The sequence below is a fragment of the Ictalurus furcatus genome, chromosome 2, assembly GCF_023375685.1.
Source record: "Ictalurus furcatus strain D&B chromosome 2, Billie_1.0, whole genome shotgun sequence".
Taxonomy (NCBI): domain Eukaryota; kingdom Metazoa; phylum Chordata; class Actinopteri; order Siluriformes; family Ictaluridae; genus Ictalurus; species Ictalurus furcatus.
In genome coordinates, this window is record NC_071256.1 from 19,914,918 (window position 1) to 19,935,130 (window position 20,213).

At 38.7% G+C, this 20,213-nt stretch overlaps 1 protein-coding gene across 1 annotated transcript; it reads right to left on the bottom strand.

Annotated features, from left to right (window-relative positions):
- Window positions 1–904: 904 nt before the first annotated feature.
- Window positions 905–16,792, bottom strand: LOC128624675 (prolyl endopeptidase-like). Its single transcript, XM_053652336.1, has 15 exons — window positions 16,567–16,792; window positions 16,108–16,182; window positions 14,170–14,303; window positions 13,654–13,784; window positions 13,299–13,508; window positions 12,676–12,797; window positions 11,184–11,289; window positions 10,313–10,504; window positions 7,934–8,131; window positions 7,729–7,832; window positions 7,404–7,540; window positions 7,153–7,247; window positions 3,144–3,275; window positions 2,559–2,715; window positions 905–1,704 (listed from the first exon to the last, which is right to left on the bottom strand). Exons 1-15 carry the CDS (start codon window positions 16,606–16,608, stop codon window positions 1,410–1,412), a joined length of 2,130 nt encoding a protein of 709 aa, XP_053508311.1. The 5' UTR covers window positions 16,609–16,792; the 3' UTR covers window positions 905–1,409.
- Window positions 16,793–20,213: the final 3,421 nt, after the last annotated feature.

Below are 20,213 nucleotides of genomic sequence, written 5' to 3' on the forward strand. Positions count from 1 at the left end.
AAAAACTTATTGTTTAACAAAGTAAAATATAATTGTTGATGTGACGCTTTTTGTTAGGAGACATTTATTTAACATTTATGGAAGGAGTCTCCAGTGTCAGAGAGCGAGAGAGAGAGAGAATGACAGTTTATCGCAGCTTGTAGTCCTATTTAATGGCATTTTTGAATGTTTTTGGCTGAAAATCTTCAGTGCATCCCTAATAAATCATGTGTAATCTTTGCTAAGTCAAACACACTGATAGATTTTATTTCACATGAATAAAGAGGCAGAAAGCGGGGATATGCCGCATCAGCGCATCTTTCAGGCAGGAAACTCAAGACCATCGATTACTAGTGTGAGATGGAGGAAGGGGCGGGTCTTCCAGGGGGTCAGTTCATATCGGCGAGTTCAAAACACCTACACACCTGTCAATCACTCCAGATTCATGTGTCAATTGATTCATCTGCTGTTTTTATTCGTGCGTGCGAGTGTTTGTGTGTGTGTGTGTGGGGGGGGGGGGGTAAGAGGGGAGTAAACCTCAGACATTGTTGCTCCTCACATTTAAAAATCATGTCATATTCGTAACTCTTTATAGTTGTAAGTTGTATTCTTATAAACACAAACACACTCAACTTCTCTGTCCAAACTACAGCTCTCTGTTCTCAGGTGAACGATGCAGTGCTCTGCTGCCCCTCAGTGGTGCTGCCGAGTATTACATCTCCAGCTGTCCAGTGTGAGTCGAGTCCCAAACGGAGTGCAATTTGATTCTTTTGGTTCATTTGGTTTAGTTTTGTTTTCTTATTGTATGGCAGTGAAACAAACCATAAAGCAAGAGAAAATCACCAGAGAGTACTGCTGATGATTACTGCACACCAAAGTGATGCAAATATATATAAATGCACATATGTATAAATACACATAAGCTGAGAAATCAAATGTTTTATTTTATTCATGATTTTAAAACAAGTTCACTACATATGTTCAGTACACAGGGTATTATACAGTAGTGAACTAGGACACTCAATCATTTGGGATTCAGCCAGAGGGGAAAACATGAATGATTTTTATGAACGTAATGAAGTAAAGACACATAAGAAAGACTTTGTCATTTTGCCTTTACACAAGTAGGAGTGAAAGTGTCCAAATAAAACCGCTCAAATACAATTTAGATGAAAAAAGTAAAAATCCCATTGCTGCTGAAGATCCTACTCTGATATAAAAACAAGAACAGGGTTAGGGTTTAAGTCAGTGGATTTAAAAACATCCTTGTTATTCTAATATACCTGGCAACCCATCTAGGTAAGATGCTGCTGCTGCTGTTTTATCTTAAATGTGTAATTCTGTGTACTGTATTGTGAAATTTCTCTTATCCCCTCCCCCTCTCTCTTACACTCTCTCTCTCTCTCTCTCTCTCTCTCTCTCTCTCTCTATCACTCTCTCCAGTGGAGGCCAAGTGTCTGAGCTATAAAAGAGAAGATGTGTGTGTCCTCAAGAATGGCCTTGGCAGTGGGTTTTCCAGCTCCGTGTCCACTGCGTGTGTCCACTCGGAGCATGAGTGGGTGTTTCTGATTGGCCCTCCGGCCCACACCGTGCTGCAGTGTCGCCGCATACTTTAGTGTGTGCAGAGGAACCACACGGTCATCATGATCCGCCGTCAGCAGCAGAATGGCTGGGAAGGGAGGAGCCTCGGAATCCACAGATGGGAGGTTATGGAGGGGTGAGTATCTACACACACACACACACACACACACACACACACAGTCGCACATCATCAGCTTACATCATCACATTACTAATTATTACATAAATAATAATTAGTAAATAGTAACATGATATTTTATCATGTTATATTTAGGTGTTTTCAGTCTATAACATAGTAACAACTCATCCACACTTTATAACTCTCATATCTGCTCAGCCTCTAAATTGTAATATTTTATTTGGAGTAGTATGCATTTTTTGTGGAGACACTGTAAAATAAAACAGAGTTACATTTTAATTTCCCACCCAAAACACACAGGAAGGCAGTTATTATTATTATTATTATTATTATTAATACAGGTTTTAGTTTGTTGGGGATTTAAAACTAAATAAATAAAACATTTTTCTTGTCCGATGTTTATCTATGTGAAAAGTATGCAATACCTTTTAGAAAATTTGAATGCATTTTATATTTCAGAATACATTTTCTACCTAGAAATTATGTTTATTATCTATCTATTAGCATATAAAATAATGCATCAGAGTTTTAATAGACAAATACACACCACTTTATTGAGTTAACTGACAGTGACATTTATTCTTAGTTGCTCAGTGTGTGTATGATTTTTTTTAATGCCAAAAGGTCATTTTGAACTGTAAGCTACCTGCCACCTAGTGGCCAGCATCCTACAAAACAAATCGGAAAAATCCATCAATTCATTATACAATGGCATTTTATTTCAATATAGTTGGATTTTTTAAATAAATTCAATACGTTTAACGGTAATAATCAATTTTTTTTAACTTGATTCCTAGGTCTGTATTTAAGAATTATTGCAATTGTACATTTAAGATTATGATCATAAATAATTTCATACTTGATGAGCCATTTGAACTGCTCGGGGTTGTCTGCACAGCCGTAGTCGGTGGTCCAGGCGTGGCCGATGGTGAATTTGTGGAACTTGAGCATGTCCATGACACCGACCTCGGCCACGGCACAGCCGAACAGATCGGGACGCTGGTTCACACACGCAGCTGGTGGAACATCAGGACGAAAAAAAAGATTAATTCAGAGGTAATTTGAGAGTGTAGTGAGGAAGTGCCAAAGTTGTACACATTAATATTCAGACCTCAAAGGTCCTGATATAATAAAGATGCAAAACGACATTAAAAAAAGAAAGAAAGAAAAATAAATGTACAACCCAAATTAGAAATTTTCTTTTGAGCAAAATAGCACAGTTTTGTGTTTATATTAATGACTTTGTAACTTGGGCCCTTTCTATCTTAAAGTGTCAAAGAGTCAATGCAAATAAATGTATAAATTAATAAGACTGAAGGGAAGGTAAAACATTTGTAGGAGCTCATTATTTATTTTGGCTAACTCACCTTTAAATAAAGAAGAATGTTTGTGTGTGTGTGTGTGTGTCTGTGTGTGTGTGTGTTTCTGTGTGTGTGTTACAGACCCACGAGCAGTCCCCCGTTAGAGGCTCCGTTGATGGCAATGCGGCTCGCCGTGGTGAAGCCCTGCTGGATCAGAAACTCAGCCGCGCACTGAAAGTCATCAAAACAATTCTGCTTATTGGCCAAGGTTCCCGCTGTAACACATACACATACACACACACACACACACACACACACACACACACAGCTTTACATCATTAAATAATCAAGTATTTTAATGTAATTTCTTTTTCGGGCATTTTTTATATTCATTTTAATGGAGCTTGAAAGTAGTAGATTCTTAACAATAATAATAATAATAATAATAATAATAATAATAATATATTTATATAAAATATTTCTAATCACTTCATGCATTTGTGTTTATTAAACTATTCATAAAACGATATAAAAATGCATTTTTATGACAAATTAGCCAGGGTTGGAAAAATCTATTTCATAACACACACATTTACACAAGCTCTTAACTAAACACTGGACCTAATAAACAAATAATCTGTTGGTCTTTTTAATGAATAGCTGAAAGATTTTCATTATATCAGAGAGACACAATTTTAACATTTTGACAGTCTGTTCTCTCTTTGTATATAAATGATAAAATAGAGGTTTGTATTTATAATATTTCAATTTTAAAACCGTGGGGTGCGTAAACTTTTCCTCTGAACTAAAACTAGGTGTCTCGAGCGTCACAACTTGTCTGTAGGGGGCGCTCTTACACGAGTAATAAAAATGCACATTAGAGAAACGCCAGTTTTATTTATTAAGATTATATTTACATTTATTACGATTTATTAAAGAAATGTTTATTTAAAGCCCCCCCCCCATGTATATATATATAGAATATAGAAATTATTCTAATAAATTATGTTATGAAGAATATTATTTCATATTAGTTGTGTTCCTAATTTTATTTTAAAACATTTTGAACTACGTAAGTGTTAATGGTTTTGTTAACACTAACATCATTAATGATGAATTATTGAAGTTTGCATAATGTTTTTCATTCATAGATGGATTAATTAATGTGATCATTTATTATTTAGTTAACACTGAAATAAACCCAAATTAATGCAAGTGTTAATTATTATTACTAATATCACTGATATGGGTTTTTATGTTTGATGGTATATTTATATTTGACGCTGTAAGTAAAGTGAATCTGAATCTGCCTCTAAAACTATTTGAGATGTTTTCAGGATGACAGTGCTTCTTTCTGATGTGTTGCAGTGATCTGTATTTTGCGATGATGGATACCTTTTGACATGAGTTGATTTTAACTGGTCTGCTATTCATGCCCCATACATAGCTGTAGGTCCAGTAAACAATTCGAGTGAATTACTGGGCATGAATGAAAATGAATGAAAAGTGAAAATACTTCAGTCAGATCAGATAATCATGGCATGCACATGGGTCGTTCCTGAGAAACGCATTACTGAAGTTGCACGCTACTGATCAGGTGTTCCACTGCACAAGACCTACATTCAAATTAAACAAACTTTTAATAAACTTTAGAGAACAACACCCATGTTATGATGTTTTTAATAATGTGTGACGTCGTTATCAAATGAGGAAAGAGCATCTACACACTAAATCAAACATTTCAACATTAAAAAACTATCAAATAGAATCAGATAACATCTCTCTCTTGGCAACTTTCTGATTTTATGAATATCAGAATCAGGGCAGTAGTAGCTCAGTGGTTAAGATGATGGACTACTGATCAGAAGGTTTGAGTTCAAATTCCAGCTTTGCCAAGCTGCCACTGCTGGGCCCTTGTACAAGGCCCTTAACCCTCAACTGCTCAGTTGTATAAATGTAAATAAATAATGGTAAGTCGCCCGTGGCAGACAAGGGTGTCTGCCACAATGCCTTAAAAAATCCCTAAAGTTTCCTGCTAGAACATTACCTAAAGTTTCCTGCTAGAACATTACTTAAAATATTCTAGCTAGAACAATACTTGAAATATTCTTGCTAGACATTACTTGAAATATTCCTGCTAGAACATTACTTAAAATATTCTTGCTAGAACATTACCTAAAATATTCCTGCTAGAACATTAATTAAAATATTCCTGCTGGAACATTACTTAAAATTTTCCTGCTAGAACATTACCTAAAACATTCCTGCTAGAACATTACCTAAAATATTCCTGCTAGAACATTACCTAAAATATTCCTGCTAGAACATTACCTAAAATATTCCTGCTAGAACATTACCTAAAATATCCTGCCAGAACATTATCTAAAATATCCTTCTAGAACATTACCTAAAATTATGTCCCGCTAGAACATTACCTAAAATTATGTCCTGCTAGAACATTACCTGAAATATTTTTGCTAAAACATGACCTAAAATTAGCTAGATCATTAGCTAGTTTTTATTTAACTGAAATGTATTATAATAATATAAATATTTGAGAGTTATTTATTTATTTATTACTGTTTGACCAAAATTTTTTCTGTGCAGGAAATGTCATACCATATACACAAACTTTAAAAGATTTTTTTTCCCTGTAATCACAATAAATGTCTTTTTTTTTGTCATATTAGTTGCCTGTTTTGCCATTTTGCGATCTGAACAGACTGATTGGTGCTTTACTGCGTGAGTCACACATCTGTATAAGTTCACTACTCACTTGAACATGACTGAGATTATATCTCCATCCTGGGAGATAAACCGACAAATGAATTATTATTAAAAGTTATGTCTAATTGTTGCACCAATCTCCAACTAAAATAATTTACCTCCCTTTAAGGTAAGTTAAATATTAAAGATGATATTAATGTAAATCATTCATGTATAAATTCATAACTTACCTTTAAGAAATGAACAGAAGTCTCTTGTCTGAGCACAAAGATGAAAGATATTTTGTATAAATTTATAGAAAGTCACAATTTTACTTGGGGAAAATGTGGAACAGGTTATGGACAGTATGGAGTAGGGCTGGATGTTTGAGGAATATTCCATGCTTAGCTTAGTTGCTATTATATTCCTGATCTATTCATATAGGTTTGCGTCATGCCTAATTTTTTATACAGTTTGCCAGACAAAAATGAAATAATGGCTTTTTTATGCATAACTCATAGCACATATGACCTGTAACTATCTCCACTGCCCCCTGGAGGACTGGAGGGTTTATAAATCTGATAATGTTTACTGAAGCTAGATTGATGACTACTAAAATACAGTATAGGGCTATAATCAAGACTGCCATTTTGAAGGCCAAGATAAGGAGTTTGAGTCAAGACCAACTGGGGGTCAAGGACAATTCAAATCCTTAATTTCCACAGGCCTTTCCTTCAGCTATTTGGCTTCATATGAGTGTTATGATGATCAGGCTGGTTTTCTACAAGGAGTTACTACTTGCCTAACTTTGTGTATGCAAAAAGAAAAGACAAATTATTTTTACTTTCAATCAAGACTAAGACCATATTGAGCACGACCAATGCCCAAGTCTGAGTACAAATGTCAACAGATCCAAGACAAGTCTGAGTCGATACAGAAAACGTCTTGAGTTCCACAGCCCATTGTACTATTGAAATATTTAACACTAATTTCTTCTTCTTTTTTTTAATATTGAAATACTCAAAAATTATTTTTCTTTCTTAACATTGAAGACAGCATATCTCTGTGAGAAAAAAACTGCACAGTGTGGCGGCACTGCACAGGTGGTATATCACACAAAGGTAGTGCACAAAAAGGTAGTATATCATTCAGCTAGGAGGCATGGCCTAAAGTTTAAAGGAGGGATTGCACATTATGATATGAGCCACACGATTATAAAGTTTTATTTATTTATTCTGCTATTTTATGAAACTGTTTATCTCTGAGACGGTCACTTCAGGTGAATGTGTGATGATTTACACACTCATTTAATACACCGTGATAAACTGGAGGCTGTAAGCTTCCATTATTTGTTAGCAACATTAGCCACGTAGCTCTGGTGTAAAAGTAAAGAACTTCAGACAGTAAACACATCATGTCTGATAGACCATCGGAGGTTCTGGGTACCTTTATGCCACGTCTGACCGTATTCTCCTCCTCCTCGGATGTTGGCCACAGCCAGAATCCCACCCAGGTGTCTGACGAAGAGCAGGTTCGCTGTACTGTACACACACACACACACACACACACACAATAATTTTATATAATTACACAAGGCAGCTAGCGTATATATTGCAGTTGCAATGTTGCCAATGCTGCAGTCAAACTCACACACACACACACATACACACACACACACATTAGTGTAGAATACACACTTGTAGTAGGGTTGAATGGCGTTCTCAAAGCCTCCGTATCCGTACAGAAATACGGGGTGTGAGCCGTCCTTTTGTAAACCGCGAGCGTGAACCAGGAACATCGGGATCTTTGTGCCATCTTTACTAGGATAGAAAACCTGCAAAACACACACACACAATCGTGTTCATTTACTTTATGAGTGGAGTGAATTGAAATCAACAGAGCTTTGACATTTTAGCATTCATCTGTGCTAAATGACATGTAATTTATGAGCAAGCGAATGACACACTGGTATAGGAATATTCAGTAATTGGTGTGTGTGTGTGTGTGTGTGTGTGTGTATACCTGGCTGGTCTGATAATCCAAGAACTGCACACCCTTCACCTCCACCTGTCTGAACACTGTGGGCTCTGCATCCGGTTTGCTCAGGTCATAGTGGTAGATGATTCCTGCAGGTGAAAGTTCACACACACACATTATTATTATTATTATTATTATTATTATTATTATTATTATTATGTAGATTATGAAGATGAATTATGCACTCCACCAGGTGTGGTGAAGGAGGTGAACTTGTAGAAGAAGTCAGTGTGTTTCTTCTTGCAGCTGAGCCCCGCCACTGTGCCCACGTCTAACGGCAGCTCACGAATCCAGCGTCCGGACAAGAGTTCATACAGATGGAGTGTGTCCTTCACGTCACGTACGTAATTCACCAACAGGAAGCTCTGGTTCACACATTCCACAAACCCTACAGGCAAAATAAACAACTCATAAACCAGGATGAATGCAAAAATAATAAATAAAAATAAACCCAGAATATCAGGGCAGGATTAACAAATCCAGATTAACAAAATGTGCATTAGGTTGGATTTATGGGGGAAAATGTCTCTAATGGTTAATTGGGTGGAGTTGTATGAGATTTGAATGATTTTTTTTACTTACTGAGCCCGTGACCATTTCCACTCATGTACACAAAGCTCTGCCCCCCAAAAAGTATAGAGTTAGCATGCTAGCTAGAGTTACAGTACCAATAGCAAGGACTGTCATGACATCACTTTCAAGCACACACGGACGTTTGCCTGCTTGAAAGACTAGTGACAAGAAGCCGAGCCAAATTAAAAAAAAACACACACATATTCTGGACTGGAAGTCAGGTTTCCAAACTTTAACAAATACAGATTGACAAAGATTAACAGAACCAGATTTAAAAAACCAGATTAACAGAACCAGGTTTAAGGAAAGCCATATTTGTAAACCTAGATTAACAAAGACAGATGAGCAAATCCAGATTTACAAAGCTAAACTGAGGACAAATTAACAAAACCAGATTATTAAATCCAGATTAACTATGTCACGTATCAAGAAACTCGGGACTCCACTTCCCATCAGCCACTGCACTGCTCTAGTTGTCACATGACCACCTGCACCTGATTCACGTTTTGGTTAATGAGCACTTATGTGTATATATAGTCCTGGTCTGCACTATGTGTTTGTCTTTCGTTGTCTTAGACCGCTGTGTTCCATGTTTCTTGATCTTGTTAGTTTATGTTTAGTTTTGCCACAGTATTATGTTAAGTTGTCTTAGACTCATGTTGTTTATGTCTCAGTGTTTTGTTTCATGCCACAGTGTTGTTTCAAGTTGTCTTAGTGTCTTTGTTTCTTAGTACGTTTGCTTCAATAAAAGTCATTATCTGCACCTGCTTCTGGCTCGACCACGACTCGTGACAAACTAAAACAGATTAATAATGCCAGATTTAAAAAATGTGAATTAAAAAAGACATATTAACAAAGACAGGTTATCAAACTGAGATTAATAAATCTGGATTAAGAAAGAAAGATTAACAAAACTAGATTACTAAAACCAGGTTAATAACGCATGATTAACTAAACCCTCATTAACAAAACCAGATTTACAAAAACAAGATTAACAAGGCAGATTAACAAAACCAGGATTACAACAAAGCCTGAGTTTAACCAGTGGTGTGAAGAGATAATGATATAATGTATAATGATTAGGAAATCTACTAACACAAATGATCTAGAAAATCAGTTCAATTGTTGTAAGAGTTACTATTATTTTTAAAAATATTTTTGTTTCTTCAATCCCTTCATGTAAACATCATCTACAGACTCCTGACCAGCACTCCGCTAACGACACGCCGTGAAAGACCAGCTCGCTTTCTAAATAAACACACTGCCAGCTCCACTCTAATCCTGCAGAGTTAGCGTAAAAAAAATCATGTAAATATCAAAAACCAGTATTATCCCCAAAATTCACGCCTGTTAAATTCACACTGCTCACTTCCTCTTTCTCATCCAGAGAAACACAGTGCAGTGAAAGTCCTGAGTCCTCGCTGCGGTCAGAACTTCTGAGAAAAAAAGGTCCACTAAATCAACACTGCAGAGGCCTTTCATCATTTTCAGTCGAAACAGGAAACAGGAGTTAGGAAATCAGCAGGAACACCACAGGACAGCGGGTCAAAAGAAACTTCAGAGAAAAGAGGAACTGTGTGTGTGTGTGTGTGTGTCTGTGTGTGTGTGGTGCGGGGGGGGGGGGGGGACGGTGTAGCTTTTAGGAAGAGGAGGAACTACAAAATTATTGTTTCTCTCTGTGTTTTTCTGCCTCCCCCGTCTCTCTTTCTTTCTGTCTCTCTCTCTCTCTCATCTGTCTCCCTCTCTCATTGTCTGTCTCACTCTCTCGTTGTCCGTCTCTCTGGTTCTGTCTATCTTTCTCTCTCGTTGTCCGTCTCTCTCGTTCTTTCTGTCTGTCTCTTATTGAGTGTCTCTCGCTCGTTGTCTGTCTCTCTCCCTCTCTCTCATGTTCTGTCTTTCTCTTCTATCTGTCTGTCGGTTTCTTTCTGAATGTATGTCTTTGTGTGTTTTTTTTGTGTCTGTGTGTGTGTGTGAGTGTGTGTGTGTGTGTGTTTACCCAGAACATCTTTCTCGTGTTGAGGGATCAGCGTTCTCCAGTTCTCCCTCTCTGGCTCCTGCAGGTCGATGTTGATTACTTGGTAGTTCGGAGCGTCCAGGTTAGTGCGGAAGGTGAACACAGTACCCTCGTTGGTCACGTAGGAGTACTGTGCCTCGAACGTTTCCACCAGCTTCACCCACGGCAGCAAACCTACACAGTACACAGAAATAAATGACTCAATATGCACTCGTTTTGATTGCAATTATTTGAATATTACGTGAATATTAAAATAGACGATATTCTATTTTAATTTGATAGATAAGTGTTATGATTATTCATGCTTGTGTTAAAGTTCATGATTGTCCAATTAAATGCTCTCTAGAATGTATATGCCCCACCCCCGTATCTTGAACGTATCTCGGTGTATCTTGAACGTTATTGGATGTTGTGTAAATCAGTTGAGCACTTCAATGTACAAAATCAAATCACAGCTAAGAAGCCATTAAATGGGGACATTAATGAGTGTATAAAGAACATATACAGAATAATGATGAGTATAATGAATATTAATAAATGTATAACATTATACACAGCCCCATTGTGTAATTAGATCACATACATCACAGACAATTGTGCTGTTTTCTTACCAATACCCATGAAAATAATCACAAACTGAAACGTTGTTGAGTTTATACAATCTGTAATCAATCCCTTTCAAATATTCCTCATGCAGGAATTTTTAATAATTGAATCCCAAATTGGATTTATGTTCGCTACATATGTGTACTACATAGGGTGTAACGTAATCTACTCCAGTCAGAATAAAACGTCTTAAAAGTAATTTAAAAATATTAATAATAAGAGGGGGTTTTTTCACACACACACACACCTGAGATGCCTTTGGTAAGCTGGTGTAAGTCGCAGTACCACAACTGGTTAACAGGCTCACAACCCTCAGTGATGGACAACACAGCATAACGTCCATCATCTGATATCTGTACAGAGAGAGAGAGAGAGAGAGAGAGAGATTGGGAGTCAGTACTTTATACTATTACATTCCATGATAATTTTTTATTGGTAATTATTAATGTACTTGATGTTAATTATGATACATTACACTATAATGTAAAGTTACATGGTGTGTGTGTGTATGTATATGTGTGTTTATTTGTAGCTGGTAATTAAACCCACTTTGACCCAGCTGAGCAAATGTTGATAAAATATAAAATGATGTGATTAAACCCATAATTAATAAAAAAAATAAATAAATAAATTAAAAAAAACTGAGGTAAAAAAGTGAAATTAAAGGTTTGTGGTGAGGTCATGTGATAAACCTGAACTCTGCAAACATTAGGCCTCGTTTATCAAGTCTTTTAGCAAAGTTGTGTGTAAAGTTATGTGTAAACGTTTGCGTACGCTCTAACAGAACTGAAATATTCCGCTGGATTTACAAAGGTTTCAGAAATGCTGATTTCCCATTAATGTGCAAACTGTGTTCCTGACACAGCTCATTTGCATCTAGCAATGCCCACAAAACTCCATAAAAGGTAAAGTGCACAGGCAGCTAGGAGCATGAAATGAGCAATCAGAGTAAAGGCTGAAATGCAGAAGTGGAAGTTCTTTTTACTCACTTCTATACCAGTAAAAATATTTGAAAAATATATTATAATATTAATAATAATAATAGTAAGAGAGCGCTAAATCCTCCTCCAGCTGAGGTGTTTGTTTACGGCTTACGGCTCTGCGGAGACAGACAGACCGGCCCGTCCTCTGTTTATTTTACACCGCCATTTCCTTTCTCAATTAAATGGTTAATTTCATTTGTCTTAATTTATGGCTGTGTCACTTTCTTCATTTCTTATATTCTTTAATTAATGCTAATAAAATAAATCACTAGTTTTCACTAAATGTTCTGGATGGAGCTCTGAGTCCCTGAGCGAGTGAACTAGCACGAGGATGTGTTTTTGATCGAGACTCCAAAGCTGTACTATAAGTTGTTCTGGATAATGTAATAAACATACATAGTTTAAACTCCCCAGTATATTCCCGATATAAACGTGCAGTAATCCATGCAGATTATATGATTGGAAGTTGATCAAATCGTCTTCTTATCACACTCAGGACCACAAGTAGGTTACGAAGGTTTTCCGTATTTACAGGATTTTCATCAGTATCAAATCTGTTATGTAAATGCTTGTACTAATGATTTACGAATAAATCCATTCATATCCAGTTTAATAAATGAGGCACAATGTTAATAATCTCTCTCTCTGTCTCTCTCTCCATCTCTACCATTTCTAGCACTGGTTTCTACAAGTTTAGGTGAAAAAGGGGGCGTGTCCATGCTGAGTGAGGTCATGCGACCATGCTGTTTCGCTCACAGTGACGTTGCTGTGCCATTTTGGATGCTCCGGGAACTCGGCCACCAACACGTCCTCTGATTGGCTGGTGCCGATCACATGGTAGTAGAGTTTCTGGTTCAGGTTAGTGGTCGTCTCTGTGCCTGCAGTAAAATTCCTCTTTTTATTATTATTATTATTGTTGTTGTTGATGATGATGTTGTTACTTAGGCATTAAAAAGAGAAACGTGTACGTTTTTACATTCACGCCTTAAAACAGACACACAGTGAAATATGTTATAAAATAATACTTTAATTATGCTTCTGAGTTCCAAAATAAAAGTTCAAAACTTTCTTTGTATTCAAAATGTACATTATTTTTTATTATTTAAAAATGAATCTAACTTTTATTTATCCTTTATTTGTTCTGTTTTCACTAGATTGATAAACAGGATTAAATATTAAACCAGCCTGTGTGTACTGTATATAACTTGCACTGCAGTTTTAATGCTTAAATAACGTTTATTATTTAATTAAATTTTAGCTGTTATATATCTACCACACGCACACACATGCGCGAACTGCACGCACACTTGCACACATACGCACACGCACGCACACGCGCAAGCACAAACAAACACACACACGCACGCACGCAGCATTACCATCAGCTTTGCCATGCTGCAGGGGGTAGCAGTTGTAGAAGATGCCCTTGGCATCATGGCTCCAGGCGAGGCAGCTGAACTTCACTCTCTCCAGGACATCAGGAAGCTGAGTGACATCATCAGCCTTCATAAACTTCACCGTCACCCAATCAGAACCGGCGCTGCTCAGACCGTATGCAAAATACTCACAGTCCTCTGACAGACGGCCCACTGCACGCACACACACACACACACACACACACACACAGAGGGATGACCAATTCATCAGTGAAGATAATGTGAGATAGACAAGCAGTGTGGGTGTATATACATATATACTCTATATATGTGTGTGTGTGTATTGTTGAGAACCCACTCTTGAGAGCCACGGTTCCATCCTCAGACAGTGTGTTAGGATCGAAGAACACAGAAGCCGGACTGTTTAGAGAGTTCTGTACGTACAACACGTCCTGATTCTGCAGTCCCTTATTATGGAAGTAAAAATACCTGCGAGGCAACGAGGTCATTACTGAGAGTTATTACAAACAGAAACACAGCGGTTTTATTTTATTTCAGATCGGTTTGTTCAGAGCGCTGAGTGTTGCGTCTGTAACATGACAAGCTACAGTTCATTTTTTGTCAAATTAACTTGAGGAGAGAGAATAAAGAGAGGCTAGTGAGGGAAGGACTGCTTATAGCTGCTATGATGTAAGTGAGAACAGGAAGGAACTTGTTTCACTGATGTTCTACAACTATAAACAGATTTAAAAAAAATTAAAAATTGTAATTATAGGCAGATTACTGCGGTATAGGAGAGGAATTAAACACTTCAGACTGTGCTGTTATAGGACAATAATCACTTCACTTAAAATATGATTCTGTGCGTGTGTACCTGTCTCCTCTCTTATAAGGGCAGCTGTATTTGGGGTAGTTGTACAGTTCAGTGAGGCGTTGATGAAACTGCTCTCGAACTTCACACTGATCCAGGAAGGGCATGGTCAGTTTATTCTGCTCCTCTACAAACGCCTACACACACACACACACACACACATTCTCTTCTTAATTTTCTGTTCTTATTACCTGGACTTTATCTTGTATTTTAATATAGAAACATTACACACACTTGTCTTGGCGTGTTTGTTTAAAGTGGACTTTTTTTCCTTCAGAAATTTGAATCTTTTTACAAAATGCCACAACAGAGAGTTGCTTTAATATTCTAAAAACCAATTCTACAATTTTTTTTTCAAAAATACCTCAACATTCTAAAGTTGAACGTCAAAAAGAAAAACAAATAAATAAAAGGGAGAACATAGAAAAAAAAGTGTTTCAAAGTAAAAAACAAACAATCAAACAAAATAACTATGCAGGTCTGAAAATATTGGAATAAAATTAAACCCTCAACATTCTGAAAATAAAATTAAATAAAATGTTAAAAGAAATTAAATGTTAAAGAATGAAAATTAAATATAATAACAATCATAGAATCATCAACATTCTAAAATTTATAATTAAAATAATACTAAAATACGATGTTTGTAATATTGTTAAAGAGGATAAAAAGAAAAAAGATTTATAAACAAACAAACAAACAAACAAACAAACATTCTAAAATGGAAGTAAATAAGTAAATAAATACAGCACCAATTCCGAAAAAGTTGGGACAGTATGGAAAATGCAAAAAAACCCAAACAAAAAGCGTCATTTGAAAATTCAATTCACCCTGTACTATACTGAGAAATTATTAACAAGTTATTTGATGTTTTACTTTGTGAATCTAATATATTTTTGAAAATATACACTCAATTCAAATCTGATGACTCACTCCAAAAAAGGTAGTCGACTGTTCACCACTGTCTATCATCACCTTAACTTTTAATAACACTGCTAAGCGTTTGGATGCTGAAGACACCAGTTGGTTAAGTTTAGCAATCAGAATTTTCCCCAATCCATTCATTATGCATTTCTTCAGCTGCGCAACTCTATGGGGCCTTTATAGCCTTATTTTGCGCTTCATATTGTGCCACAGATTCTCAAACTGAGACAGGTCATGCACTCTCTGCTTATGCAACCATGCACTTAACTTGCATCTGTGGATGCAGCGGTGAATGGTGTTGACTTACAAAGTTTTACCAAAATATTCCCGAGCCCATGTCAGGATATCCATTACAGACTCATGATGGTTTTTAAGACAGTGACGTCTGAGGGATCAGAGATCACGCGCATTCAGAAGTGGTTTTTTGTCTTGCCCTTTAAACACCGAGATTTGACCGGATTCCTTGAATCTTTTAATTATATTGTGCACTGTAGAAGGTGAAATGCCCAAATCCTACTGATTTGTCTTTGGGGAATGTTGTTCTCAAAGTGTTGGATTATTCGCTATATGTGTTGGCAGATTGTCAAGCCTCAACCCATCCTTGCTCTTGAAGGACTAGGCCTTCTTTTTGGAGACTCCTTATATACTATGATTAGACGATTGCCTCACCTGTTTCACATCACCTTATTTCAACTTGTCACATCACTATTAGTCCTAAATTGTCCCTGTCCCACCTTTTTTGGAACATGTTGGCATCAATTTCAAAATAAACATTTATGTTCCAAAAAACTATGCAGATAAAACATCAAATACCTTTTTATTTAAATACAAGTCAAAGTACATTTACAAATCACTTCTCTTTGTTTTATCAGCATTTTCCATACTGTCCCAACTTTTTTGGAATTGTGGTTGTAAATGTTAGTAGACATGGTGACCTAATGGGACCAACTTCTACTTCTAGTTTTATTATTATTATTATTATTATTATTATTATTATTATTATTATTATTACATCACCTTGGTCTCGTCACTATCAGGGTCCTCCAACCACCAGTACGGATCAGGGATCTTTACACCATTATAGTCATCCACCTGAGACATGCGCGCACACACACACACACACACACACACACACACACACACACAGATTCACATAATTTGAAACCTACACTTTCAATCTGAATTATAAAATACATTAATTGTGTGCAGTTTTCGTTTCCAGTGAACGCTGTATAAATAACTATCACCCTGGTGACATCTGACCCCTCACACACACACGGTCAGCGTGATTAATCATGACAACTGGAGATAGGAATGTGAGCTACTCAAACTTTCCATAGGTGTGTGTATGGGGGGGTACATATCAGTGTTTCTTAAGAGAAACTGGAAGAACAAAAGAGCAAATGTGTGTGTGTGTGTGTGTGTGTGTGTGTGTGTGTGTGTATGCGTGTGTATAAAAGTGAAACCCACGCTCACCTTACTCTCATCTCGTCGTGCTTCGGGGTATTTGAAAGCCATGTAAAAGGATCAGACTGGGTTTTTCTGTCCTTTCAGCTAATTTCTTGCTCGTGTGTGTATTTAAGAGTGTGTGAGTGTCCACAGATACTCAGTGAGTCAGTTGCCGAGAGTGCAAAGTGAAAGCAAAAGCAAATCAACTCCCTTATTCCTCCCTCTCTCTCACTCTCTGGCTCTCTCTGTGTTCCGGCCTGACAGGAAGTGATATCACAGGTGACGAGAATGAAATGAAGTATAGATGCAGTAGTGTTTGCTAAAATCTTCCTGGCTGTGTGTTATTGTTATTTAATATTTAAATTTATATTTAATATACTTCCAGTGCATATATACACATAAAATTTACAGGCAGACTTTGTAATTGTGTGTGTGTGTGTGTGTGTGTGTATATATATATATATATATATATATATATATATATATATATATATATATATATATATATAAGTATGCATTCATAAACCTTATCAAAGATTTGTTTAACAAACTACATTTTTTGAGGAAAAATAAATGTTCAGACACCACACCTTACCAACTTTGCTGCAAAACAATTTTGCAGCTTTGTGGTTCTTGCCATAATAAAAGTTACAGTGATCCCTTGATGGACTCACAATTGTAAAATGTTCCATAAATGTTCATTGGTATTCAGGTCAGGAGATTCTTGGGGCCATGCAAGGACTTCTAAAGTTATTGTGGCTCGTTATCTTGTTGAAATGTCCGTCTTTTCCCCAGGTTTAATTTCTTGGCCAATGAGGAGGAGATTAAATTCTCCTCTAATGCTGTATGCTCCAGTACATTGCTCCATTCATGATTCCTTTGATAGTGTGTAAAGCCCCAGTACTGTTTGAAGAGAAGTAGCTCCATATCATGATGTTCCCACGTGCTTCACTCTGTATATGGAGTTCTTGGTGATATTGGGATCATACGCACAACTCACAAAGAGTTCTCATAATACAGAAATGTTGACCATCTGAAAATTTATGTTATGTTAAGCAGATGACATGGCATCCCAAATCATCACTGACTGTGGACACTTCACACTGGACTTCAAGCAACTTGGTTTCTGTGCCTCTCCACTTTTCCTCCAGACTCTGGGACCTTGATTTCCAAATGAAATGCAAAATTTACTTTCATCTGAAAAGAGGCCTTTGGATCACTGAGCAATGGTCCACTTCTTTTTATCCTTAGCCAAGGTATGATGCTTCTGACATTGTCTCTGGTTCAGGAGTGGCTTGACAATAGGATTGCATCACTGTGACATTTCTGTACTATAATGGACCATATAGAATGTATAGGTGCTTTTCCCCATCGAATGATTGGGACAGGACCATCCCCAGCCCTGTCTAGAGGGGTTGGTAAATGGACATAAATGGCGTTCGTAAATGGATGGTCGAAATCTGGTTTACTGAGGACTGGAGAGTTGGTGAGGATCCCTTCGAGGGCCTGGAATTCTTGCTCTGCCTCATCAGTCCAGCGCACCCGGTCCAGTTGGTCCTTCTTGGTGAGATCTCAGAGGGGGGAAGCTAGAGAGGAGAAGTTAGGTATGAACCTTCGGTAATACTCCGCTAGCCACAAGAAGGGACGTACTTGTTTTTTAGAGGTTGGCCGGGGATAGACTTTCACGGCCTCTTTTTTTGTTCTCCTGAGGTTTTGAGCAGACACCGGCCAATGTGATACCCCAGGTACTGTGCCTCTGTCAGCCCCAGGTTTCTGGAGGCTCCCAAGTACTTCCTGGTGGTGGTGGAGGAGGTCTGCCCAGGTAGAGAGTGAATGACATCATCCAGGTAAGCAGCCGTGAATGGTCGGTGTGGTCTCAGGTCGATGTCCATCAGTTGTTGGAAGGTTGCTGGAGCCCCATGCAGGCTGAAGGGTAGAAGCCGGTACAGCCAGTGGCCACTGGCAGTACTGAAGGCAGTCTTGGCCTTTGCATCCCGGGACAGGGCGACTTGCCAGTACCCTTTTGTCAGGTCGAGGGTGGATATGAACCGGGCTCTGCCCAGCTGCTCCACCAGGTTGTTGACTCAAGGCAGGAGGTAGCTGTCGAAGTCTGAGACTGCATATAGCCTCCAGAAGTCATTACACAGCCAAAGGCTACCTTGGGTTTCGGAACCACCATAATGGGACTGGCCCAGGGACTAGCTGACTCCTCTTTTGATTCTGTTCCGCAGCATCCGGCTAACCTCCTCCTCAATAGATTGACAACGAACTTCCAGGATGCAGTAGGGCCGCTGTCTCCCAGCAGGGTCTTAATTTCATGCTGCAGCAGGTGTGTCAGCCCTGGCTTGGTGGAGAAGAAGTCAGAATGCTGATCCACTAGTTCTGTCAGCTGCTGTCTTTGTGTTGGGCTCAGGTCTTCTCCCTGCTGGACCAAGGTACGCTCCCCGGGATCTGGGGAGACAGTGGCAAAGGTGGACACCACAGGAGCAGGCTGGACCCACTTCTTTAAGAAATTAATGTGATATTTCCGTGTGTTGGCATGCTTACTGGGCTGTTGCAGGTGATAGGTTACTGGGCCTACTCTCTCCAGGACTTTGTTCTGGCCCTGCCAGTGAGCCAGGAACTTGCAGGAAGTTTTTGGGACTAGGAGAAGCTCTTGGTCGCCTGGCTGGATTTCCAGAGGCTGAGCGGGCTGGTTGTAGACACTCTGCTGGTCTCGTTGGGCGGCTTCCATGTGTTCTCGGATGATTGGCATCACCCTGTCGATCCGCTCCTGCATCTCTTGGACATATTTGACCAGGGAGCGAAATGGGTTGATCTTCCCAGGGCTCCCGGGCCATGTCCAACAGTCCTCAAGGTTGCTGTCTGAAAAGGGGGGGGGGGTGAAGCCAGTAGAGGCCTGAGGGTTTACTCAGATGGTCAAGAGTACAAAGGGGAGGAGGAGGTCCCAGTTCCATCCTTCTTCTTCTACCACCCGTATCAGCATACTCTTGAGCATTTGATTGAAACTCTTGATGAGGCTGTCTGTCTGGGAGTGGTAGACAGAGGTCCTCAGGTGTTTCACCTGCAACAGGTGACACAGATCACCCATGAGTTTAGAAACGAAAGGCATACCTTGGTCTGTGAGCAGGTCTTTGGGGATCCTGACATGGCTGAACAGCAGCACGAGTTCCCTCGCAATGTTTTGAGAAATGGCTTTTCTCAGGAGGACCGCCTCGGGGTATCTAGTGGCATAGTCCAGGATCACCAGGATGTACTCGTGGCCCTGGGCGGATTTCGAGAATTGCCCTTCCAGGTCCATGCCGATCCATTCGAAAGGGACGCCAATGATGGGTGGCCAGATGAGGAGAGCTGGAGGTGGTTTCAAGGATGTGGTGCACTGGCATCGACAGCACTGCCTGCAGAAGGCCTGGACTTCAGCTTCCATGCCGGGCCAGAGGAACCTGTCGCGCAGTTTTTCCAGGGTGTTTCGGGGATCCAGATGTCCCCCCATAGGGTGCGTGTGGACCAGGTGCATCAAGGGCCGAGTTTTGGAGAGGGAGATCAGCAACAGATTGCAAACATGGCCCCGGCGCTCAATTTGGTGATAGAGAAGGCCGTTTTCTACCAGAAAGAATGAGGCCAGCAGCCACAAATTGGGGTATTGGTTCACCCCCTCTATCTGCCAGGTCTTG